At 54.4% G+C, this 26,040-nt stretch overlaps 1 protein-coding gene across 2 annotated transcripts; it reads left to right on the top strand.

The window, feature by feature from the left end:
* The first annotated feature begins 13,394 nt into the window (after positions 1-13,394).
* On the top strand, positions 13,395-14,555 carry SOX1 (SRY-box transcription factor 1). Of its 2 annotated transcripts, XM_061170991.1 has the most exons (2): positions 13,527-14,177; positions 14,256-14,555. In XM_061170991.1, exons 1-2 carry the CDS (start codon positions 13,539-13,541, stop codon positions 14,553-14,555), a joined length of 939 nt encoding a protein of 312 aa, XP_061026974.1. In that variant the 5' UTR covers positions 13,527-13,538. The 2 variants fall into 2 exon arrangements, with proteins under 2 accessions (XP_061026973.1, XP_061026974.1); XM_061170990.1 differs by having other exon boundaries at positions 13,395-14,555.
* Positions 14,556-26,040: the final 11,485 nt, after the last annotated feature.

Below are 26,040 nucleotides of genomic sequence, written 5' to 3'. Positions count from 1 at the left end.
GTTTGCCAGAGTGTTTTGCACTTAGCCTAACACCCACTATTAAGTGACAAAATTGTGGCAGCCTGTCAAAGCCAGATGACTGGCAGCTGCTCGCTTACAAAACCATTCAAATATTTGCAGGTTTTGAAGCTTTATGCAGTGTTGTACCCAATCTTTCAGTGATTTAACATGTAAAATATAAGTCAAAGTTTTAAATCTGGATTCCCAAATGTTTCCATTTTCCCTCCAAAAAGAGAACGCTTTCAGGGTGTCTGCTGGAATGGGTCCAGTTCCGGCCCACTCCTCCTTCCCCAGCATGAGATTCCTGTACAAACCCGGTTTTTAAAAACTGTCAAGGACCAAACTCTGTCTTTCTGCTGTTACCGACATCTCCGATGACAGAGCTAAATTACCTTAAACTCCAAGGGAATACAGTTCCTCAAAAGTAGACTGCAAATAATAATAATAATAATAATAATAATCCCCAAGTAAAGCAATGCTTTATTTTGCATTTGACAGTTACACCAATGTGCCTTTGGGGGACCAGCATCCTAGTTAACGCTGAGCTCTTTGGTGATTTCTAAAACACTGCCTCCTCTCACTGCACCTCTAAATAGCTTAGTCCGATTAAGAAATAATTTGCAAATGACGCAGTGTTTCTCTAGATTAAGGTCCATTGAGTAAAGTCATGTGGGGCTTTGTCTCCACAATTTGCGCCCGGCAGACAAGGACCTCCTGAAAACTGCAGCTGTGAGCAATGAAAAAAAAAATTATCATACATTTGTCCAAGATATATCGATAAGTACACACGCCTTACCCCCTGGAAGACTCAGGGCTGCCAAGCAATTAAGATGTTCAAATGTACTGTACTTGTACGCCTTTTTTTTTTTTTTTATGTTGGTAAATATGGTTCCTTCTGGTGGGAGGGGGGTCATAAGTCCTTTGGGGAAAGGTGGGGTCATCATTTTCAGAAAGGCAGTTACTTTACTTTTGATACATTTCCAGAGAGGCTCTCAGAGCGTGCTAGAAGCACAATGCTAGAGAGAGATGGGAGAGAGACGTGGAGAGGGGTGGCTGCAGCCCAGGCGCCTCCTCGGAAGGTTTTCTCCTCGGGCTCTGCCGGGTGGACGGCTCGGTCCTCTGGGGGAGGCCGGGGCCTCCGCCTGCAGAGTGAGTCTGGGCGCAGCGAGGGCCGGCGCCCTGGGGTGGCCGCGCAGCCCCGCCGGCTTCCCCACCGGCCGTGCGCCCCAGCAACGCCAGCCTCCCGGCCGCCGCCACTTTTCACCTGGAGAGTTTTGTGTCCACAACACTAAACCTTCGACACGGTCTCTGGTTCAGCAGCTGCCCAGTTGTTCGGCGGGGGGTAGGGGGTAGGGGGTAGGGGGGTGGAGGTTAAAAACCTGTAGCAGAGCAAAACAAAACAAACAAACAATAAGTAAAAAAAATAAAAGCAAGGCCAAGGTGTCCCCTGGGCCGGAGAACAAAGCTGAAGCTCGGCCTGAGAGGAGAGAGCCCGAGCGAGGACGTGGCGGGGAGCGAGGGGGCGGCGCTGAGACCCTTGTAAGCGGTCCAGGTGACTCGCGACTGCGGGTGTGGGGCTGACATCCTCCCCCCGAGGTCGGGAAGGGACCCGGAGAGCAGTTCGAGGCGGAACTCGGTAACCTGCGTGATGACAGGAGTGACAACAACCTTATGGGGGGGGGGGGGGCGGGGAGCGGGTGCAGGAGAGAAGGGGGACTTGCCGGCCGGGGCAGCTTTATTGGGCCCGATCTCTGAGGCCGGGCCGGCCCGGGGCTGGGGGCGACGGAGGATCCGCGGAGCGCAGGGGGGCGCGGAGAGCACGGGCGGCGCGGCTCCACCTCCCGCTCCGAACGGCGTCGCAGCTGCTGGCGAACCAACTGCTCGATTCTATTCACTGTCGAGTAGGAACAAAAAAGTGGCTATTTATTAGAATACTTGTTTGGTATTGTTCGGCGCCACACAAAAGACGTTTCATTATGTGGAGGGATCCCCCTTTTTCCAGGGAGAAACAATAACTTGAAATTGTCTTTAAAGTCTTTTCCATCAGTAATAAATTTCATTTTCTGGTCTCTCCCGCCGGCAGCGTGCGTGTCCGGGAGGGCGCGCGAGGCGAGGAGCGGCGTGTGCGTGTGCAGCGAGTGTGCGAGCGGGGCGCGCGTGAGTGTGCGCGTGTGAGTGTGCGTGCGCGTGGCGCCCGCGTCCGCCGTGCGGCGCCGCCGGAGCCGGCCGGGCTGGGGTCCCTGGGCAGCGGCGCGCGGCGTGAGGAGCGGGCGGGCCCCGCGACGCCGGGTTGGGGAGGTGCCCGGGGCTGAGCGCCGGGGCGGCGCTGAGCCGGACCCGCTCCGGGGACCCGCTGCAGCCGGCGAAGGAACTAACTGTAAGTGTGTCTCCAACTTGCGCGCGGGCTGCCGCGCGCCCCGAGCCGGGGAAGGGGGCGGGAGGGGCTCGGGGGGGGGGGGCGCGGGGGCCCTAGGCGACCTTCCGGGGGCGGGGGGCGTAGAGCGTCCCCCAGCTTCCGTCCCCGGTCGAGCACAGGTGGGGAGCTGCGCTGACCGCCGTGGGCGGACTCGGACCCGCGCGCCGGCCACGTTGGTCATTTTCTTATCTGTGCGTTCACTCCTCCCTCCTCCTCGGCTTTTTGGATTGGCCGCCGCCCAAGGGGCCGAGACTCTGTTTCACTCCGGGTCGCCTTTTGCGGGGAGGGGGAAGGGAGGTCGAGCCAGTCGGTTTTAGGGGGGAAGGTTCGCGTCCGCAGGCTCCCCTTTTCCTCCTGCCCGCGCGTCCCCGCCCCGCCGAGGCCCGGGCTCCCGGCGCAGCGCCCTTGCCCTTGGCCGAGCCGACTCCGGCTCTCGGCAGCGCGCCCGGCAGCGCTGAGAACTAAAGCCGCGGGTCGAAATTACGTTTTAAAAATGAACATGTCGAGCGTGTGCCATTTAGTGAGAGGTGTTTTGGGCAAAGAATCAATTTAACTTTGACTGATCGACGGTCTTGACTGTTAATACTGCCACACACACACACACACACACACACACACTCAAAATCAGTGGACCGGGATCCCTGGACACGCGGCGAGCGCCCCTGGACTGGACGCCTGGCCGGGAGCCCCGCGGGCGCGGCCGCCGCCTCCGTCCTGCTGGCTAGGGCAGCGCGCCCCAAGGTGGGGTCCAGGGTGCCCTACAGCCCCGCCTGCCCGGTGGGCCGCTTTAGGTAGGGGTGACCCCCCCCCCCCGCGCGGTCGCCCATCCCTTCGGCGCGTCCTCCCTCCTCCAGCGAAATGGCACCCGCTCGGCTTCACGGTTCCACACGACGCGCGCCTCGGTCCTCCCTGCGCGCAGCTGGGAGTCTCCCCACCCGCGTGCGCGGGCCGCCCGCCTCCGCCCTCTATTTCCCTGGTTTGGGCCGCCCGCTGAGAGGTGCGGTGGCGAAGTTTCAAAGGTGAAATGGATTTTCGGCGGTGGCTGGCGCTGGAAACCAGCGGCCGGGAGGGGCCGGTCAGGCAGCCATCGACCGGGCACAGGACGGGGCTGGCTGCCTCTCCATGCAAGAAACGGGTGTTTGAACACGATAGCGGCCGCCAGTCAATTAACCCATTAAAAGCCCGCTTTTCCGCATCGATTTCCCGGAGCGCTCTGGGGCCGGCGTTCTGGAAGCTCCTTTGTGAAGGCGGGTGCGCGGGGGTCTGCACCGAGGGTGCCCAGTTGGCTCAGAGACCCTCAGCCCCGCGGCAGGGCTGCCCAGGCGGCCGGGTCGGGGGCTTCTCCCTCCGCTAGGGTCGAGGAGGGAGGGGTTCTGTCCTCAGAACCCGCGGCAGAGGGGGGAACGCCCCGCGCCGGCCAGTGTCCCCCGACGCGCCCAACTGTGGCTGCGAACCAGAGGTTAAGGCCAGCGCCCACGCGGAGAGGAACTGCGCCCCACCCCACCTCCCTGTGGCGCTCCCAGCGTTCCTGTCCCAGCAGCGTCTTTCACGGACGGGGCGACGCAGGCCGGGTGAGTGGCCTGAGCACTGGCAGGCCAGAGAACGCCACACTTGCTCCTTGAGGGCGCCAGAAAACCTCCAGGTGGCCTTGTGTTCCCGTCCTCGTTATCACCAGAGAGGACAGAGCAAAAGGCCGAGGCTGGCGTGTGATGAGAGCAGCCGGAGGGAGAGGGCAGCCTTGGGATCAGGAGGGGGCGTCTCTCAAGGAACCTGCGGGAACTGAGGCCAGGTAGACTTGCTGGACCCGATCTCCCCGCGCACGAGGAGAAGGAGGCCGCCGGGACCCTGCCGCGGGGCTGTGCCCCAAGCGCCGCCGCCCTGGGCGAAAGCAGAGGGTCAGCCACCTGGAAAGGCCGGTGGTAACGAGGGTCTCCTGCAGGAGCACATGCACCTGTTGTCGTGAGGGCTCTACACCATGTTAGGTGAAACCTAAGAAAACGCGGAGCTCCTACCCTGAAACCCTAACACCCCTCCTCTGCTGCTTGATGGGGTCCTTTGTCCTTTGGGACCACTCGCCGGTGCCCCAGGGTGCCCGTCCAGGAACGGTCGGTCCATAAAGGGAGAGGTGGTCCCCAGCAGCCAGATGGAGAGGTGGAAATCTCCCATTAGCCAGTTTTGTAGAAAACCCCACTGTGTTCACCCACTTTTTCCTCACTCAGATTTAGGGGTCAAATATTTACCTCTGAAATAGGGTGTACTCTCTTTCTCCCTTCCTCTCTCTCTCTCTTCCTCTCTCTTCCTCTCTCTTCCTCTCTCTCTCTCTCTCACACCAAACCTCCCTCCGTCTTATTTTGATGGTGCCCAATTCCCAAGCTGGTTACTGTTCTGAGTGGGGGGAGGTCCCTGGAGACCCTTGGGGGTGGGCTGCAGGTCCTTCCCCATCCCTCCTGCCACCCCAAATATCTAAGACAGAATAATACAAGCGTGTTCTCCAAAAGACCCGTGCACCCAGATAGTCACCAGGCCTCCACCCAACTAGAGGGAAACCTAATTTCCCCTTGCAGGATGGCTGGCTCTGTCTCTACGGGGTGAGAAAATGGCACTAAAATGTAGCCAGGGGGCCTCTCTTAGCTCAGAGCGCAGGGCCCTGGTGCTGCCTTTGGAGCCCAACCCCACTGCCTGAAGATTTTGACTGACCCGCTTCTCTGTTTGCCGTTTTCTGAAGTAAGCAACTGAAAGGGCTTGAAATTGTGTCACAAGTGATGTTTTAATCTCATTGAAAAGTGTATTAAAGGACAAGATGTAATTTATGTGAGATGCTTCGATGAAAGGAGAGATTGGAGTGGATGGTCTTTTCACTCATGTGAACCTCGTGTCATGTTTATATTGAAGCCTGTGTAGCTAATCTAATTTACAATAACAGGGATGGCCTGTACGAAAAAGCATCTCTGATTTCACTTTATTTCTTTTCATATAGAAATTCCTTATGACTTGTCTCCTCTTGTGAGCGATGCCTTTTCTATTTGGAGGCTAATGAGAGAGAATATGAGAAAGGGCCATGTTTACTCATAACCGTGGCTCTTTCCTGCATACAGCTCGTGGTCCTCGGCCGGCCTGGACTTGACCGGGGCACTGCATGGCCCTGAGGCACTATTTTTGGTCTTTTCGGAATGAACCTTATGGCAGCCTCCAGGGTCAAACCCTCCCCCCCACACACTTGGGTGGGGCCTGCCAGGCTTGTCTGTTTAACTGCAGAGGCTGGATCGCTTTCTGCCAAGGATGTTGGCTTTAGAAGTTAGCTTAATCACATGTACTGTACTCACAGGCCTTTATTTCTGCAAATTTTAATTTGAACAATTAGGAAGGCCCCCCCATTCGGCAAAGTCTGATCTTTGCTGAGTCTTCACCGGAGCTTTGGAAGAAGCCAAGCACACCTCCTGCTCAGACGAGGAGCTTTGTATTCTCATTATCACATTGAACACAAGCATTCTTTACCAATAAAATCTACACGCGTTAGAAAATTACAACTTTTGTACAACGTAAAAAGGTGTATTCAAACTGTTAATTACTGGAGGTTGTGTAAATGAAACTTTAGCAGTGACCCATTTAATTCTGTGGTAATTACTGACAAAATAAGACAAGGATGAATCACAATACGGTATATTTATCTTGAAGGAGAATATTGCACTGGTGTAGTTAAGCCAAGGAGTAAGAAAAAATTAGAGTGGGGTGTTGCAGAAATATAAAAAGTACATAAAATTGCACTCAAACCATTTGGGTTCAAAGCACAGAAGGCGCGGCTCAGGTGGCTTTCTGAAAAGCCCATGCAAATTTTAGAGGTTCCGGCATTTTCTCCCTAAAATCCAAGGCTCCTAAACCGTCTGCTCTGGCATCGTCGTCTCAGCTCCGCGGATTCCTCGCCTTGAGCGCAACTTTCGCGAGTCCTAGAAATCTGGGAGGCAGAAGGAGGGCTCTGCTTCGGCTCCCGCCCGACTCGCGCCCCGGGGAGGAGAGGCTGGACAGCCCGGCCGCCGAGCGGGATTGCCGGGTGACCCTGAAACCGCGTTGAGCCCAGGCTCGGGCCGGCCAGGCGGGGTGGGAAGGGGGTCGGCGACGTCGCCTCGCCCAGTTCGCTTCCTGCAGGCGAGTCTAACGGCTTTTTCCCTCCCTCTCCTTCCTGGGGCCTTCAGCGATGGTCCAGGAAGGGACGCGGCCCGGCTTGCGCCCATCTTCCTCTGCCAAGGGTCGGGCAGCGGCTTCGCCAGGGCCAACCGGGCCAGGCCACTGAGCGCTAGCCGGGGTTCCCACTCGAACCACTTTCCCGCCCAGCCCTGCGTAATCGGCGGGCACAGAGAATGCGGGCAGCTTGCGGCGCCCACAGGCGCCTGGCTCCCCACGCGCTCACCCCACCTCCAGCTCCAGGGACCGGGGAGGGCTGCCCTGGGCCGGTGGCCCTGCGCCCTCCCGCAGCGGGGCGGGGTGGGAGCCGGGGCAGACTCCCGCCTTTAGCGGCCACCCAATAGAAGTGCGCGCTGAAGCCGCGCTCGGCCCAGCCCTCCGCCCCAGTTGGTTTGGGCAAGGTGGACACCCTCGAGGATACCCCAGCGCCCAAGCGGACGGGACAGTAGACAGGCCTGGCTGAGATTCTTCTCGGAAAGTTTCCCGCAAAAGAAGCGCCGGGCAGGCGAGCGGCAGGAGGAGCCGAGCTGGCGGGGAGGCCTGGGCGCCCGGCACCCCGCGGCCGCCCTCCCTCCCTCCAGAGCGCCCGCAGCTCGCCCGGGCGGAGGGCGCGAGGCTCCCCTCGGGTCCCAGTGTTTTCCTCCCCTTGTCTTCTCTCCTTCATTCATAAACCTGGTGGCTACAGACGCGGCTTGAATATTGACGGCTCTCCCCCAACTGCTCCGCCGTTAACCCAATTACAGAATTCATCAAGAACTGTGTTGAATTATCTCTTTCCATACAGTATCAGCATTAGCCTAATTAAAAGCTATAATGTCTGATATAATGATTAAATCGTTAGCTCTGCTGTAGGGAAGCAATATTTTGTTTTCCCTTCAATTAGAAGCTGATTGAGGTTTTCAGAGCAGGTCAGCTGTGAAATTTGAATTATATGTGTGAGTACTGCTCACAGGGTGAGCCCCTACTCGAAAGCTCCCAGAGATTCTCCAAACGCTTTCACCCAGAGCGCTAGAGGCACAAACAACGCGCGCGCGCTCACACGCAGGGTTGTTTGATCTTCGCTGTGAATTTACGGATCTCCACGCCGATCGCTGGAGACAGAGTCTTGCTTGGCTTCGAGGGGATGGGCTTTATTTCCTTTTTCCTGTAGACGGTCCTGGGACAGCCCTCCAAACCCCACGCTTCTAGTTGAAGGAGAGGAAGGGGCCTTGCACGCTCCGAGCAGCTACAAAGACCTCCTGCTCTGTGATGACCGAAGTCGCTCGAAGCTCCATATCGGCAGCGATTCTCTTTCCCTTCTCCTTCCTCTCTTTCTCCCTTTCCCACGACTGTTTTTTCCCCTTTAACACAAAAACGAACCAACAGAAAAAACTTTTCGGTTACTTTGGCTCCTTGGCCTTGGCAACAGTGGGGTCAAGGTCGCCGTGTCAGGGAGCAGAGGGGGGACCGAGAGCGTCCGGGCACCGGGAGAGACGAGCGCCCACACGACCCCCAGCCCGCCGCCCGCGCGCTCCGGCGCGCAAACCCCCGAACGCGCGCGCGCCGAGCCCCGGAGCCCGGCGTGTGGCTGGGGAGCGCCGGCCCGAGGCCCCGGAGCTCCGCCCGGACGGCGAGGGCGGCGGCGGCCAGCAGACGGCGATCGCGGCCCGTGCGGCGGCCAGGTCCAGGCAGACGCGCGCGGGGCCGGGGCCGGGGTCGGGGTCGGGGCGCGCGCCCGGGCCGGTTCCCCGCCCCCCACCGCATCCCCGCGAGGCCCCCTCCGGCCAGCACGCCGCCCGGCGCCGCGGTCCCCTCCCACACGCGCGCGTCTCCGCCTCTTCTCCGTCTGCGCCTCCTGTTGGCCGAGATGACCTCGGACGCCTCTTCCAATTGAAATATCTTTCTCTTCTTTCCTTTTCTTTCCCGCGCTTTCTTTCCACCTTCTCTTCCTCGCTCTCCTCAGATCGCGCCTTTCTTTCCCCAAAGTCCTGCCTAGGAACTGGCGGCTCCGTCGTGGTTTGCCTCTTGGAACTCTGGTTTCAGTCCTTTGGGCTACGCCCTGGGCGGTCTACGGAAGCGCCTACACGTGGCCTCCGTCCTCAGGGGCCTCGGGAAGCCGCTGGGGCTGAACTACGGGAGGGCCGCAGGCGGAGGTCTGGGCACATCCGCCGGAGGGTGTCATCAAGACAGGCCGTCTGCGCCAGGGCCTCGGAAGACAGGAGAGTATTGGTCTTCTTCGCTTCCCCAGAGTGACCTTTGATTGTCCTCTGGAACCCCTAATCTGTCCATCTCTCTGCTTCTTGGAGCTTGAGACGGGCACTGGTACAGAAGGTCACCTCTGTGTGCCTGAAAGCTAGCTTTCATTTACAGATTGCTAGGGCCGGGGATGCTGTCCACAGTAACCCTCTGTGCTTCCCAGAATTCTCCTGAGCGCAGCCAAGGGGAGGGGAAAAAGCAAACGCCAAAAAAGTTTCAGTCACTCCATACAGGCAGTAGAAGCTACTGGGGTTAGATTTAAAGTCCAGAACTCAAGTTATTTGAAAGTCAAGGGCTCTTGTATAGTTGCCTAAATACAGCACATAAATATATATGCATATATGCTTTGTGTACACACCTGTATGTATCTGTATGCCTATATTCTGTGGTATACATGGTATATACAGGTGTGCATGTATCGTGTGCACCAGTATGTGTATGTATGCATATATGTATATGTCCTGTGTGTATACATATATGTATGCATATGTACATATATTCTGTGTACACACATGTATGTAAACATGTGCATATATTGTGTGTGTGCATATGTATGTTTATACACATGCATATATTCTGTGTGTATACACATGGATATAAACATGTGTATACTGTGTGTATTCATACATATATACAGATGCATATATTCTGTGGGTACACATGTATGCATACATATGCAAGGTGTGTGTATATAATTTCCTCTAATGATGGCTTGGATCTGAATTTTCTTTGAGGATCATGCCTACAAGTTAAATAAAAGAACAGAAAGCATCTTTACTTATGCACATTTCTAAGTTGGTCTTCTTTTTGGCGCTTTGAACAAAGAGGCACAATGAAGTTTCTGAGCTGCCAAGAGAGCAAATGTGGTCACTCAACAGTGAACGAATCCTTTGCTGGGGGTCTGGGCTCTGATGTTACTTGGACCTAGTGTAGTCTGTCTTCAGATTCTCCAGTGCCTGGCCTTGGAGAAAGTCCTCAGCGTAAAGAAGGTCCCTGCCAACCTGGTGGGCGGCAGGAGGGAGAAACATAGAATCGGGGAGAGGAGGTGTTTTTCAAACCGTTTTGAATCATTTTCTCTTTTTAAAGAGTGGCTGGGGGTGGGGGGAGTCACAAGGAGCAAGGCATTGAGGCTCCTAGAAGCCATCGCCGGCAGGAGTTAATATGATGCTCCACAATCTCCATGCCAGGATGGAAGGCACTGAGAGGTCTGGCAAGCAGCGCCCTGCCACTGCCTGACTGGCACAGGCAGCGGCTGCCAATCATCTATCGCTTGGCAACAAGTTACACCTGCAGCTCGGGTTTAATACTGATGCACTTGGACACCCATAGTGTGTGCACCCGCGAGGGCCCAGGGAACACCTCGTCACTAAAAAGGGCTTATGGAGAGCGCCCCGAACGCTGAGCACTAGCACGATCTCACACAAGGCTAAACCATTTACCCCCTATTTAGATGCTCTGCAAAACAAGGGTAACTTTGTATTTGGAAACAATTTTCAGGACTATGGTAGAAAGAAACCAGACCATTTCAAAGTCAGCTATCCAAGCTCCCCAAAGCATAAAGCCTTCCTGCAGTGTGCACTGGAGAGCAGGGTGTTTATAAAATAAATTGCTCCATTGATATGGAAAAGAATGTGCCAAGCCTGATTCACACAAAGCATTTTCAGGGGGGCTTAGGCTATTTATTTTAAAATCTAAATTGAAAAGCAGAGGAAAGAAATCTTTCAATTGCTAAGTGTATAATATACTTTATAATTTGTAAACCATTTCCTTTATTTCAGTCTTGCTGACTTTCCATAACACACTGGATCACACGGCACACCCATTGCCTCCTAAATTATCAAAGGAGAAACAGATCTGTAGCATTCGTAAACAGTATTCTTGTTCTTTTTTTGTTCATTCACAATGTAACTGATATTTGGAGGTAGTGCCTGAAACAAATCAAAAGGTTTAACAAACTCGACTGGTGAAATAAGAAGGCAGTTGAAAACCAAGTTTATAACCTAGATATTTAGTGAAAAATAAATATGAAATGACGTTTCCTTTCTAATATAATTATATATTATTTGATGAGTTCACTATTAAATGCTGAATGGCCTGAAATGAAAGCAGTTTAATCTGCAGAGACCAATTTGCTCTTGCACTGCATACTGTAGCAACCCTGCAATAAAAAAAAAAAGCCTACAGTAATAATCATAGTAATTGAGAGGAAAGAAAGCATTATTCCTGTACCTTGGACAAGCAATAGGGTCAGGAAATTCACAACGGCAGCATTTTTTTTTAAATGGGGGGGGGGGAAGGGAAGAGGCGTCATGTATTCACTGACCAACATACTTAAACATCACTATTACTCCTCTTGTAATGATCATCATCATCATTATATGTTTATTTCTATTACAGTATGGTCAGCCGGGCCGCTTTGGTCAGGCTCCACTTTACCCACCAGGAATTTCCTAAACACCTCCCTCTGCGGCGCACAGAGACGCCCCCGTTACTCCATGAGGACTCTGGAGGGATGCTTGGACTCTCATGGATTTTCTGCAAGTCTCTGGGCCACTTTCATACCACTGGAATTGTACCGGCACCGTGAGCGCAATGGTGTTTGAGAATGGGCTTGGAAATCTCTTGTACTTCCCGGTATTGAGAATCCTTCAAGGTTTAAGAATTATAACCGCAGGTCTATGCCTTAATCGTTCCAGGAAACAGGCCTCTCGTTTGCATAATGCAGGAAAACGGCATCTGTCGCTCGGTCCCGAGGCCTCACTTTTCCGATTCGGGTTCAGGTGGGCCCCACTCCGTTCACGGAGTTTTCGCAGTTCTTAGGCAAACGGCTTGTGGAAGATTCGCTCCAAGAGAGCGTGGGCTAGATCATTCTTTTGCGATTTCAACAAACTTTTTCAACTGTCGTTGAGTAACTAGATTCCAGATAGATCTTGTTGTTTTCAACCTTCCCAGAAATTCCTTTTTAGGAGGAAGAAGCCAAATTGAGAAGAGCACGTGATTACAACCCCTAGGCTCATTAAAAGACCCCCCGCCTCCAAAATAAGAGTTCAGGGCTAAGGCTAAAAGCAGCTGTGGAGCCGAGCCCGACACAAATGCTTCCCCGTTACGGGATTATCGTGGCCTGGACCGCGGAGGCCTGGCCTACGAGAGGGGGCACTGGAGAACTTCAGCACAGCGGCGGGGAAGCGTGCATCCGTGGGAGGGCGGGGGGCTGAGCTGTCCAGGCCTCGCAGGAGAGCCCGCGGGGTGCGGGGAGAGGGGGGCTTTCCGGTTGTGTACCTAGGACGGTCTCCCTTGCTCCCAAGGGCGCGCCCTTGCTTTCCAGCCCTCGGGCCGAGCTGAGGGCGAGGATGCCGCCTCGGTCTCCAACTTTCCCCTTCCCAGCAGGCGCAGAGTTGGCTGGCAGGGGAGCAGAGGAGGAGCCGGGTCTCCTTTGCGCTCTCTTAAACAAGGCTCCGGGCTGCATTCCCCCGCCACCACCCCCCGGCCCCGCAGGATTCTTTCTTCGTCTTCGCTTTTAAACCCAATCGTTAATCGTTCGGAGCGCGCGGGCGGGGAGAGGCAAGGAGGGTGAGCTCGGGGTTCGCCGCCGCCGCGCGCGCTCAGGAAGCAGCGTGGCTGTGACCCCCTCCCGGGCCTCCTCCCCCCCCCCCTTCCTGCCCCCGCTCCCCCTCCTTCCTCCCCCTCCTCCCCGCTCCGCCGCCCGCGCCCGGCGCCTCTACTCCCTCCCCACGTCACTCGCCAGCGCGCCATGCAAATCACCGCCGCCGCCGGCTCCCATTGGCCGCGGCGCGCTCATTTAATGGCAGCCCGGGCCGGGGGTATGGCTGCTGGGCCCCGCGCGCCGCCGGCCCCGCGTGCGCCTCCGCTCCGAGCGCACGGCCCCGGGCAGGCAGCGGGCAGCCCATCCCGGGCTCGGTCGCCCTGCTTTCTGGCCCTCTCTGCGCGCCTGCCCTCCCTCAGCTGCCCCCGGCCCCCCTCCCCGGCGGCACCGTGAGCGCCCCCCCCCGCCCCCCCCCCCCGCGGCGGCTCGCTCCCCACGGGCACCTGGGACCGGCACATGCCCAGCGCACGCGGCACGCCGCGCTGCTAGAAGTTGCAGCCCCGGAGTTGGAGGCCGCCGAGGACCGAGCGCAGGAGGAAGGAGGCTCCGGCGGCGGGCGGGCGAGGCGGCGGCGGCGAGCCCCGGGCCGGGCCCCGCGCACCGCTCGCGTCCCGGAAAGTGGAGCTGCAACTTGGCCGCGACTGAACCTGTTTGCACCGCTCCGCCGAGGGCGACCCGGCTGCCGCGGCGACGGCGATCCCGGCCCTCGGCCTCTTTGGCAAGTGGTTTGTGCTGCAGAGAAACTTTCCACCTGTGAGCCGGACCGGCGCTAAGTGCGTGTGTTTTTGCCTCTTTTTTGTTGCTGTCGCCTCCACCTCTCCCCATTCTTCCCTCTGCCAGGACCTCTCCCCGCGACCCACGTCTCGTTCCGTCTGAGCCCCTCTCCGTCCCCCCCGCCCCCCGGCTGTCTATGCTCCAGGCCCCCTCCTCGCGGTGCCGGTGAACCCGCGAGCCGCCCCGATGTACAGCATGATGATGGAGACCGACCTGCACTCGCCCGGCGGCGCCCAGGCCCCCACGAACCTGTCGGGCCCGGCCGGGGCGGGCGGGGGCGGCGGCGGCGGCGCGGGAGCCAAGGCCAACCAGGACCGGGTGAAGCGGCCCATGAACGCCTTCATGGTGTGGTCCCGCGGACAGCGGCGCAAGATGGCCCAGGAGAACCCCAAGATGCACAACTCTGAGATCAGCAAGCGCCTGGGCGCCGAGTGGAAGGTCATGTCCGAAGCCGAGAAGCGGCCTTTCATCGACGAGGCCAAGCGGCTGCGCGCGCTGCACATGAAGGAGCACCCGGACTACAAGTACCGGCCGCGCCGCAAGACCAAGACGCTGCTCAAGAAGGACAAGTACTCGCTGGCCGGCGGGCTGCTGGCGGCAGGCGCGGGCGGCGGCGGCGCGGCCGTGGCCATGGGCGTGGGCGTGGGTGTGGGCGCGGCGGCCGTGGGCCAGCGCCTCGAGAGCCCGGGCGGCGCGGCGGCCGGCGGCTACGCGCACGTCAACGGCTGGGCCAACGGCGCCTACCCCGGCTCGGTGGCGGCGGCGGCGGCGGCCGCGGCCATGATGCAGGAGGCGCAGCTGGCCTACGGGCAACATCCGGGCGCGGGCGGCGCGCACCCGCACGCGCACCCGGCGCACCCGCACCCGCACCACCCGCACGCGCACCCGCACAACCCGCAGCCCATGCACCGCTACGACATGGGCGCGCTGCAGTACAGCCCCATCTCCAACTCGCAGGGCTACATGAGCGCCTCGCCCTCGGGCTACGGCGGCCTCCCCTACGGCGCCGCGGCCGCCGCCGCCGCCGCCGCGGGCGGCGCGCACCAGAACTCGGCCGTGGCGGCGGCGGCGGCGGCGGCGGCCGCGTCGTCGGGCGCCCTGGGCGCGCTCGGCTCGCTCGTCAAGTCGGAGCCGAGCGGCAGCCCGCCGGCCCCGGCGCACTCGCGGGCGCCGTGCCCCGGGGACCTGCGCGAGATGATCAGCATGTACTTGCCGGCCGGCGAGGGCGGCGACCCGGCGGCGGCGGCGGCCGCAGCCGCGGCGCAGAGCCGGCTGCACTCGCTGCCGCAACACTACCAGGGCGCGGGCGCGGGCGTCAACGGCACGGTGCCCCTGACGCACATCTAGGGACGCGGGGGGCCCTGCGGCCGGCGACGCGCCGCCTGGCTTTTGTACAGACGTTTCCACGTTCTCGTAAACAGGCAAACACTGGCGCCGAGCACCAGGTGACACCCGGCCCCCCTAACCGGGAGCTCCTGGGGACCGCTAGGCGGGACCGTTGTGCGTTTGAGACTGACCTTCGGTGTTTTCTTGAGACTTTTTGTACAGTATTTATCACCCGCGGAGGCAGAAAGCGTTTTCTTTGCTCGAGGGGACACAGAGACCAAACCAAGCGAGAGGCGACGCCAGCTTTTTTCGATCCCGGCCGCGCGCCCGCCCTCCGCCCGCATCGCCTCCTGACGGCGTCGGGTGCCGGCGACGCGGGGAGCTGCTCTCATTTGTTATCGGTGTAGTGAGCCAGAGCCAAACACACGCTTTTGGTGGTCGTTACCGCCTTGGGGGCTTGGTTGGTTAACTTATACCAAGAGATCCCCACCTGTACCCCTTTCAGACGGCAGCGTTATTCTGGGTTTTGTAAAACTTTCTGTATCTGAGCATTTCCGGTTTTTTGTTTTGTATTATTTCATGTAAACGCGTTGTGAAGTTTTTATTGGAGGCGTTGCGGTGTGGGCAGGAGGATTCAGATTATGTACATAGTTTCCTGAAAAGCTTTTCTTCTCGAAACGGTAAAGGAACCTCCACCCTGAAAATGCATCGAGCTTTGAGTCAATAAATTTGAGAGAGAGAAGTCCGGTTTTTCCCCCTAAACTTGAAACGTGCTAAATTTAGATTCATGTTTTATGAGCTCAAAACACAATCAGTAAATCTGACTAAGGAGAAAGAAAAATTATCAGCATGAACTAAAACTGAGGGAACCCCAGGGGAGAGGGTACGGTTTTCATGGAGCTGCATTCAGAGGAACGGAGGGAAGTTAAAATCGGTAGATTATTTTGTAGCGTTTACAGTGTTATTACGGAACGAGAAATAATTGCCCCCCCCAAAAAAATTTAGTTTTGTAGTCCGGCCGTTGGGTGTGTAGTTTTTAGCTGCCGGCCGCTGCCGGCGGGCTTTGCGATCCCTGGTTTCGGGCTTTGCCTCTTGCAGCTGGCCCGGGACCTGAGTGCAGTTTGGGGCGGAGGAGGGAGGAGAGAAGACCCCAATGGCGGGACCAGGCCAAGGATGGATGACAGAGACCACGGCGGGGGCGCGGGGGCCCCCGACTCCCGGGCAATTAACAAGATTGCGAGTGGAATTTTCTGAATTTGGCGCAAGGAAACGCACTCTCTAAACTAAAATGTACTGCAACCGAGGCCCCTCCGTCTGTCCTCAGACCCTCCCTCTGGTATATTTCTCCTTGGAAAGGGACAAAATAATTTTGTTGGATTTTCACACACACAGAACCCACCGCCCCCACATGCCCCGCCGTGACGCTGGGATGCAAGTTGCTAGCCGATGTGAACGCAAAATGCGGTGTTTATTATTCCTAATGAGATCTGAGGTTGTTTGATGCTTTAAATTTTTTAATTATATTTTTTCTAGGTGTTTATTGGTACATTGCAGTTTTTTTCTGGATTTTAAAGTTTTCTGTAAAACTTTGTCTTCAAGTAATCTGACAGCATTAAATATTGCATTTAAAAGTTATACTGTAGCAAATACGTTTTGACATTAGTCACAGCATAAAGATGAAATATTTTTGAAAAGAACAAACTTTTAGGCCAGATGGAAATATGTTGATTTCATCAACCCCTCATTTTCTTAACATCTTTTTTTTTTTTTTTTTTTTGGTCCTGGAATGAGCATAGACTATCCTTCCAAACATGGGCCTGTGCTAGCAGGTTAATGAGAAATACATTCAGGCTGTACTGGAGAATAGCTTTAAGTAAAATGCTCACCTGACAATTGACATGTGTAATTTTTTGGAGTCACTTTGATAATTTGGCTTCAACCACTCATTCCTTAAGGTGATTGCAGAAATTTCAAGAACGACGTCAATTGCTTCTTTCTAACAAGATAATAAAGTCTCCCTCTTTTTTCTTTTCCCTCTCTCTCTCTCTTTTTTTTTTTTTTGCTTTAGCAATCTGATGTGTTTGGATACATAGGGACTGCTGAGCAGAACAGCATCTTCAGATAGTGAGATAGTCTGGGAATAAATGCCACACACAGTCCCCTCTGGGAGAGGAAATTCTGTGATGCTCTGTGAACTCCACATGCAGCCTAAGGTGCAGGCCTCAGTTACTCTGAAATATACAGAGTTCAGTGGACTCCGTCTGGCTCTTTTGCAGTATCTCCCTGCACTTACTAAGGTGGCAGACAGATGTGGGGTTGTGCTCGAATATATGTGTAACCAAACTTGTATCTATGCTCGACTATTGGCATAACAATATTAGTAATGTGGGTAACACCTGAAATGTTTCTGACTATAAAAAGTTTAGCAGGATGCGGGGGACTCCGGGCAGAGCTGTCTGTCGATTTCCTGGAAGGTGGACTTATAGTGTGGCATTTTCCCCTATGTGTCTCATACAGAGTCAGCAGAAATAGTCAATGCCAGGTGGCCCAAGCCACTTTGTTAAAAACCCAGGAAGATCTTAAAAGAGGAACTCCTGAAATCCAGCAATTTTGTTTTGTTGACTAGAACAATGTGAAGAAAAGCAAATATAAATTCTTTAATGATTCAATTTTGAAACAACCTGGGATGGGGGAGTAGAAATTAGCTGGGATTCATCCTTCAGGATTGAGATCTTATCATTCCAGCGCTGTTTCTTCGATTTAAATTCGCGGGGAGAATATTCCACAGGGCTCCTGAGACGCCTCACTCAACTGTGAATTCCGTTCTTGCCAAGGTACCCCTCACCCTATTCACGAACTGAAATGTTATGTGACCATCATTATACTGTGATGGCCTCATCCACTTCCAGATCCCAGGGCGGTACTTCTATCGCTTATTCCAATTTTGTATGAAAACCGTGTGGAGAGCGCGGACAGTCTTTGGTGGCCTTGTGCAAAGTTTGCACAACTTCGTGCCGGGACGACCGCGGGAGCTCAGGAACCGGCCTCTGTGCGCCGCCCGGCTCTCCAGGCTGAGGGTAGCACGGTTTGTTTGCAGGAGGAATTTTTTGCTCGTTTTTGACCTCCGCCCCCCGCCCCCTTTTTTTTTTTAAACTCACAGGCCCCTTTCGTTGTTGTTAAGACTTTGACCCTACCCTCTCCTCCCCGCCAAAGAAACCCACCGGTAGCTGGAGAAGTGAATTAATTTCAAAACGGGTAGCGCGTAGAGCGCGCCTGATGTGCAGATGCACGTCGGGTGGCGGTGACTGATAGGTCTATTAAAATCCTGCATGTGGGAGAAGAACAACACGCGTATTCGCGCGTTTCATTTTCCCGACAAAGACCGGCCAACGCAGATTTCTGTCTCCGAAAAGTTCCAGCTAATTCGAGAAACCCCTCCCGGGCTTCGGGCCCCGGGAAGGCGCGCTCCGGGGCGACCCCGACCCCGCTCGCCCGCGTCCCCTCCCCCGCTTCCGCAGCCCGGCCCGCGGGGCAGAGGCTCCAGAAACGTCGGCGGCAGAACGTAATAATAGGTTTGATTCCTTGGAAACTACAAGTGAAAAGCAGACTTGGCCTTGACGCAGCCCTTTTCCCAGCGTGACTAGTTGGCGGGATTGAAAGGCCGGGCCGGGAGGGGAGGGGTTGAGGGGGCGCGGGCCCCCCGGAGCGAGGAGCCGAGGGAGGTGGGCCCGGGTCCCCGCCCCCCAGCCCCCCAGCCCCCCAGCCCCCCAGGGTCGGGACGGCGCGCGCGCGCGGAGGCCGAGCCCTGGAGGAGGGGACCTGCGACCCCTCACCCTCGCCCCCCCACTCCCGGCCCCCGGCCCGCCTCCCCCAGCCCGACGGCGAGGCCCCGCGGGGGGCGCGGAGCTCTCCCTCCCTCCCTCCCCTCCCCTCCCCCTCCCCGCCGCCCCCCTCCTTCCCGGCCCTTCCTCCCCAGCTGCGCGCCCGCCAGGTCCCCGCCCGCGGGAACCCGGCAGCGTCGGCGGCGGGCGGCACCCTGCGCCCGGCGTGCGGGTCCCGGTCCCCTCCGGGCGGGGGCGGCCGGGCCTGCCGGCTGCCCGCCGTCGCCCTCCTCCCGCCGGGTTCGCGGCCCGGCCCCCGCCTCTCCTCCCGCTCACTTCTCTCTCGGCAGCTCTCCAGCCGTCCCTTCCCGTCCCGTTAGCCTCGCTCTCCCCCTCCCCTCTACCTCCCCTCCCGCTCCGTCTCCTCCGCTTTCCTGCCCTGCGCTCCCGGCCTTTCCTTTGTCTCTTCTCGCCGCGTCCCGCCTCCCCCCGCGGCCCGGCCCGGGACGCTCCCCCGGCGTCCGGGTCTGGGTCGGCAGGTGCCGGGGGCGGCCCGTCCCCCGTCCGCTCCGCCGCGTCCCCGCGGGCTCGGCGCGGGAGGGGCGTGGGGTCCCGGGCGTCCACCCCCAGCCCACTCGGGTGCAGCCGGGGCCCGGGGGCCGCGCGGGGTGTCAGCCGCCGGGGGGATTAAGATGACTGATGCGAGGGAAGAGGGCAGCGTGTTTTGTGTCTAAAGAGAGCGGGATTAGTGCAGAGAAAGTCCTGACCCGGGGTCAGCTGCAAGTCAAACCCTTTTACAGTCAGCGAGCGGAACAGGCCGTCTCCCGGCTCGGCCGCAACAAGTTGGGGGCGGGGAGACGGGAGGCCCGCGCCGAGGCGACGGCAACCGCAGGGCGGACTGCGGGCCCATCCGAGTCCTTCTCCGCCACCAGAGCGCCCGGCTCCACTTCCTGGGCCGCCTCCGGCTGCTCCTCCGCACGCGAGCCTGGGCGGAGGAGGCCGGAGAGGCCCGTCCTGCCGAGGCAGTTGTGTGTGCGTGAGAGACCAAAGCTGAAAGACCAGGTCCTCGGGCGCCCTGCCTTTCCGCTTTTACCCAGGCTCTGCAGGAATCGCTGCCTGACCTGGGCTCCTGCAAACCTCGTGTGTGGAGGGGCGGGGGGGGCAGTACCGGGGGGTGGGCGATGGAATACATTCAGGCTGCTTGTCGCCAGACCCCATTCGCCATCAGGGCGGGGGAATGAGGCGCTAATCTGGGTGATAATCCCGGGTAGCTCATGGGGAGCGAAATCCCCACGGCTCATCCGGCAAGTCAGGAAAACTGGAGTTTGCGGGGAGGGATCGGGTCGGGGGTCAGGGGAGAAGGAAGGAAGAGGATACATTTGTCCTCCTCGCCAGTCAAGCTGGGAACTTGCGCTGCAGTAACAGCACGAGGGGCTTTAACAAATATGAAAAATAGATAAAGCACCCAAACTAGTGGTATATCCAAAGATAGAAAAAGATCATCTATTTTGACAGTGAAAACAAAACAGAATTGCCATATTTTCCTCTAAATTGGCTTTTCATCTTTAAATGTGAAAACACCAACGCCAGAGAGAGAGGGAGAGAAAGCAGTTTTTAAAACACCGCAAACAGATACCTCCAAGTGCGCTGATGTGTTTGCACAGCCGCCCTGGGTAACACTGGGCTCTCCTGGTGAATGGGTTCCGGGTTCAAAGCAAGTAACCGATTGCTACTCCTGAATTGCTAAAGGTAACCTATGGGGAAATTTTGTCTGTGGCAGAAAGGCCGGACATTGTGAGTGAGTCTGAACGCCCCGCAGGTCCCTCGCAAGGACTTCATTGCCCACAGCCACTTCAGAACGACCGCGTGGGGACGTTAAAGACGCTGTTTGTGAAGAACAGCAGGGCATCACATGCAAAGCCTCGAAATAGTCAGCCAGTCAAATCAGTGGAAAAAATCAGCTTTTGTTAGATTTTGCAGTTTCAGGAATTAGGCATTCACTGCAGAGCTGCAGTTTTGAGAAATTGCAATGTCAGGCATGTTCCCAATGGGGAAATATTGTGAGAGTGTGGAGGAATGTAAGATTGGGTTTGACAATGGGGGGACTGACAAGAGTTATCACCCAGACATTGTTCTCTCTCTGCGCACCCCGGAAACGCTAAGTAGAGACGGTATCTAGTGGCAGCAATAGTCCTCCGCGCTCACAGACATGGAGATGAGAGTCTTAGCATCGAAAAGACTGACCTCGGGTTTCACAGGAGGAAAACTGGAACGCATAGGGCACAGAACCTCATAGGTGCAGAACACCTATAAACAGTATAGTAGCAGGGTAAGGTCGGCCTGAAGACATTCCAAGCAGAAGCCAACTTCTCTTTTTTATTTCTAAGCAACAGAACAGGAGGAAATCCAGGTGAGCATGTTGTAACCTGGGAAAGGATTTAGAAACCTCATGCTTTTAAGTCATCCATACTATAGGGGGAAATTTAGGTATGTGGGAAAGCCCAGACTTCAGCAGGCAATTTAGCATGAATATCCACACAGATGAAAAAGCAGGAGCTTTGTTCTTTGTGTTAGCAATTGAACTGAAGGGGGACGTTTATCCTTCTAAAAACTGGCCATTTGCATTTTCACCTCAGGGAGAAATGACACACCTGTGCTCAAAGAAAAGGAAGAATCACGGTGAGGTGAGATGATGTTTATATTGTTTCTAATCTCTGTTGAGCCTTGTCCAGCAAGATGGGAAAGGATGTAAGATTTGGAGTCAGAACTGAAGTTGAATCATGGCTGGTCACATAGCAGCCCCATGTCCTGGGTAACTGTCTTTACCTCTGAGTCCATTTTCTCACATGTGAAACAGAAATCATCAAGCCAACCTCAGAAGGATGTAGTCGGGATTAAGGATCTAAGAGTATGCTGTGCCCAGCAAATAGTAACCTCCCAAGAAATGGTGATTTGACACGTAAGCCTGTGTCCGTTCAGGCAGAGATAATGTGGGGAATTGTGACGTCAGTTGCCAAGTGTGGCCTGGGTGGGAAACAGTGATAATTATACAAACCAGTCTCCCCTCCATCGTATTAATAACGGTTTCTCTTGAGAGTTACCTGACGATCATCACGTCATTGCTTCATCTGCCCAGCAGACATTGATTACAAGTCCATGGTGGGTCCGCGTTACTGTCTGAGCACCTGTTGTATGTGTGGCCTGTGCGCAGGTGCTGAGAACGCAGTGGTGGACATGACGGGCCTCACTGCCCAGCGGGTGAGCCTGGTCATCACATGAAAGAGTGTGACACTGAGGGCCACAGTTGTGGGACAGACTGTGCATGCCCATCTTGGGGGGGTCAGGGAAGGCTCCTCAGAGTAAGTGAAAGCTCGGCTGGAAGCTGAGTCTGGTGGGGTCCTCCCATGGGGCGTGCACACACTGTATTTCTTTTCTTTTTTTTTCTTTCTTTTTTTTTTTTTTTTGCGTGGAGGAAGGTTGGAATAACTTTGAGCAGAGTAGGTCTGATCACGGCTTTGTTTTTCAGCAAATGGCTGCTCCAGATCGGCTTTGAGTTGGCAAAGATGTAGACTTAGAGGTTCACGAGGGCAGCGGCCTCTCATCCGGGTGCACAGGACACCAGGAGAGCTTGTTACAAACGCAGGTTCTCAGACCGAGCGCCCCGGGCAGGCTGCTCCTGAGGTTCCAAGGGACCTGGCCCTCTCCTAGGCACCCTCCAGAAGATGCTGAGGCAGGTCCAGCAGGGCTCTCGGGAGACCTGTGATAGGACACGGGCCCCAACAATTTTATGGTAAGTAGCTATTAAGACCGTGTCTAGATCACTTAAATTTGAGTAGCAGTTTATTATTTATAAAGTGCTCTCACTTAATTGTTCAGTTTAGATGATTTTTGAAAAAATTAAATTAGTGGGAGAAGAAAAAATTTAAGCTCTATTAGTAGAATCTTGCAAGTAGAGAGGACTGACCGATTTACTGATTTTATTTTCCATTTTTGGACCGGCCGTCCTGGCTGCCCGTGGATGCACTGGGCCTCTCCTGGAGGGCAGTCAGGAAGACACAGGAGGCGGACTCCACACCCGCATCTTTGTTTTAAAGATGGGCGATTCAAAGGACGAAGCAAAGTCACGTTGTGCCTTATCAATCTCTAATTTTACCAAACTAATTTGTATTTACGTAGACTAGGTCTGCACAGCCCTCGTGAATGCAGTGTGGGCCAAAACATTCACGTAAATAGTTGAGCATTATTTTAATGGTATTTGAAAGTAGGAGAAGGGCATTTAATAGTACCTGTGTGATGGAATAAATGGGTTTTGTTGAATATATCGTAATTGTAATCATAATAATATAATATTATTTAACTATCAAGTTTCTCAATATTGTCATCTGTAAAACGGGAGTATCTTGTTTAAAAAAAAAGCAAAAACCTTGATACATTAAGTACTTTAAGTGTCTTTGAGAGGAAGAGGTTGGACAAATAGAGAGGCTGCTGTTGTAAACAGAATAAGCTATTATGTATCAGCAATGTTTTACCTACAAAGCACAGGGTTCCGCATGATGCATGTGACTGTTACTGCAGATCATAATAAGATAGCATTCATTGTATTTATAGATACAGACCTAGATAAAAGCGTGGTAATGGGAGAAATCTGTATCTATTTGAGTAACATGCAAGAAAATAAATTTTAAGTAGGGTAAAATGAGAGAAAATATTCTATAGAAAGAATCAAAGCTATCTTGATAATACAGGAATTCCAATAGGGTTTTTAGCTAATTTCAGGACGCAGGGCATCATTCAGGAAATCTGATAACCTATGCGTTTTAACTATAGCTTTTGGAGAAGATGACACTCTTTGTTGTCTAAATCATTCATCATTCTAATGGATAAGGATGTCAATCCAGATAATCAGGCCCCTGTGAACAGTGGGCAGGGAAGGGTTTCTTAAACTCTCCTGTTTTGATCATTATTGCATATTATAAATATAATTGCTGTGGTTACTATGATTACATGCATGTTCCTCGTACACTGCCCCCAACACCCAGAACTACAGACATAGTGTCACCACGTGATTTACATACACAGAGAAAAGAAAATCCTGTACTAGGAAGGAAGGGAGGACGGGAAGGAAGGAATTGAAGGAAGGAAGGAGGGAAGGGCTGGAGTAGAAATGTTTATGTTACAGTGAATGAAATGAAACAGAGAAATAAAATCCAGGGTGACTCTTGAAGCAGTCTTGTCCTTGGTCAAAACTAGTAGACTAAGCATCTTTTTAAAAAGTTGTTAGAAATCCTGGTGCTGGGAGCATTTACAACGAAAATAGACAACAAGCTGAGAACTTGTTTTGGCGAGTCCTTGCGTATGAGTTTACATGTTCGTAGTTTACCATCTCTAATTCTCCCTGAGCTGCATGGATTTAAATTTGGTTATGCTAATCTGAGGAAGACATTAATGTAAAACCTTTCTTCTCATTTAAAAAATAAATCATTTATTTTAGTCTTTCAATCCGAGATTACTACAAGAAATATACTCTCAATTTTAAAACATTGACTACGAAATTTGGATAACAAACTAATTTCTACACTTACTAAAGGAAATTATGTAAAAGGCTTAAAATAATTAAACCGTACTTTATTGTCTAAAATAAATACATCACCTGTAGCAACTATTTGCAGAAAACTAAAATTGCCTTTAAAGTCACAGCTCAAATGTAATCATGCATTTGCATTAAAAATAGATAATTGAAATCAATCTATAAGCTTCAAGTTCAATATAAATTTAAACAGCTTAAGTTTAAATGAATTTGAAACAGTTATGAATTTTTAACAGTTGTATTAAATCAGGTTTGAGGAAAGTAGCACATTTACAACATTTTAAGGCAAAGTCTTCACTTTAGGATTTTTTAAAAACTTAACCAGAATGGGGTCGGCCCTTCCCGCTTCCCTGTGCAGTCTCTGCGAAGCCTGGGCCACCTGCAGATTCGTGCAGGTGAAGGCCTGCCTTTGCTAGAACACCTTCCGGGGAGCAGACGCGCCCCCGGGCAGACACCGCATGTCAACTAGCATGCCCAGTAGCCCCCAGCCTCCTGGAGAACAGGCTCAGTGTCTGGCTTGATCCGTTCGTTTGTCCTAAAGTTTGATTTCAAGCATCAGCACAGTTCCAGGCACCTTGTGGGGACCAACAGCCATTTACTGAACTGAATCCATACAGCGGAGCAGATGCAGGGGCTTCGGGGGGCTGCTGGGAAGCTGCTGTCAAGGACCAGCCCAGAGGAGCCGGCCTGCTTCCGCCTGGAGGCCCCCCGCGCACCCCCAGGGAATGGTGCGGGGAGCAGGCACCTTGGGGCTTAGCACAGTGCCTGGCGCATATCCCGGAGCCCTGGGCGCGGCGTGCTTCCCTGGCTATAGTCCTGGTGGTGATTAAGGAGACAGGAAAGCAGAGTCCGGTGCTGAGAGTAGCACGCGGGCCTCCTCCTGTGGCTGGGCGAGTGGACCCCAGAGCTTGTGTACATAAGCCCCAAACCAAGGGACTGTTGGGCTGCGGGAGCTTGTTTTCCAACTCTCAATTCCCCAAGACCTGCTCCATAATCTGACACATGGGGGTGCAAGGAGCTTTCGTTTGCCAGTGAAGTGTTACAGTTGTGCTGTGTTGTGTTATATTGTATCATACGGTGTGGTGTGGTACCAAGCCCCACTGTTTCATGTGATATTAAGGTAAGTTTCCTCCCAGGACCATAAGGATGAAGCCAGCTCTGGTGCACAGAGACGGTTCAGGCGCCTGGACAGAGGAGGCGGGCAGGGGAAAGGGGCCACCCTCTTAGACCGCGAGGGGCACCTGTGAAGAGGCACAGGGTGGGAATTCACCTCTTCCGCTTTAATCGTAGAACCATCAAGAAATCTAGCAGGGAGCGCAAGGGGGATAAGTCTGAAGGTGGTGACCTTGATGTGGAAAGAGGTTGACAGTTAGTCCCAGCCCGATCTGTCTCCGGATGCTGCCTTATTATCCTTCTTTGTAACGCTCCGCGTTCTAGTGTGAATTGGACTGTGTAACTTGCTTGTATGGTTGAAATGTATAAAACTGGACGTTGATTTCTTACAGTTAGAATGATGGTGGCAGCAGAGGAGAGCACATGGCAGCTCCACTGGGCGGTAGGGCAGTGCCAGATAACCTGTCCCAACTTTGTCCCCGTCCTGTGCTTTCCCGGGGACCTCACAGAACTCAGAGAGACAGATCAGGATACTTGGGAATTTGGGGGGAAACACAGCAGTGCTGGACTTCGGTCAGATGCCCTGGGAGCTGTACCTTATGAATTAAGGTACCTCATGGTAGCTCCCAGTCTCAACATTTGCTTGGAGCTGAATCCCTCTTGATGACATCATATCTTCATGAAATTGGGTTTTTGGCAGTTGCTGTGTCAAAAGCAATTCCCGTGGGAGACGTAAGGTAGGTCAGGAGTGAGGTGTTGGGGACCACGTGATTCCAAGGTCAGAGAAGCTGTGCAGAGGGGACCTCTTACAGCTGAGCCTTACTCAGCAACGGTGGTTAGTCAGGGAATGAGGTGAAAGTATTATTTTTTTCATTCAATTCATGTAATTTTTAAAAAATGGCTGCTAAGTTGTTAGGATATAAATATATATTAAGTTACATAGCTACTTAACAAATGGAACTGTTAGATATTTCCTTTGGCCTGG

This window comes from Eubalaena glacialis, chromosome 16, assembly GCF_028564815.1.
Source record: "Eubalaena glacialis isolate mEubGla1 chromosome 16, mEubGla1.1.hap2.+ XY, whole genome shotgun sequence".
In the NCBI taxonomy this organism is placed as follows: Eukaryota; Metazoa; Chordata; class Mammalia; order Artiodactyla; family Balaenidae; genus Eubalaena; species Eubalaena glacialis.
The sequence above is the reverse complement of the archived record's forward strand: the minus strand, read 5'-3'. Positions and strand labels throughout refer to the sequence as shown.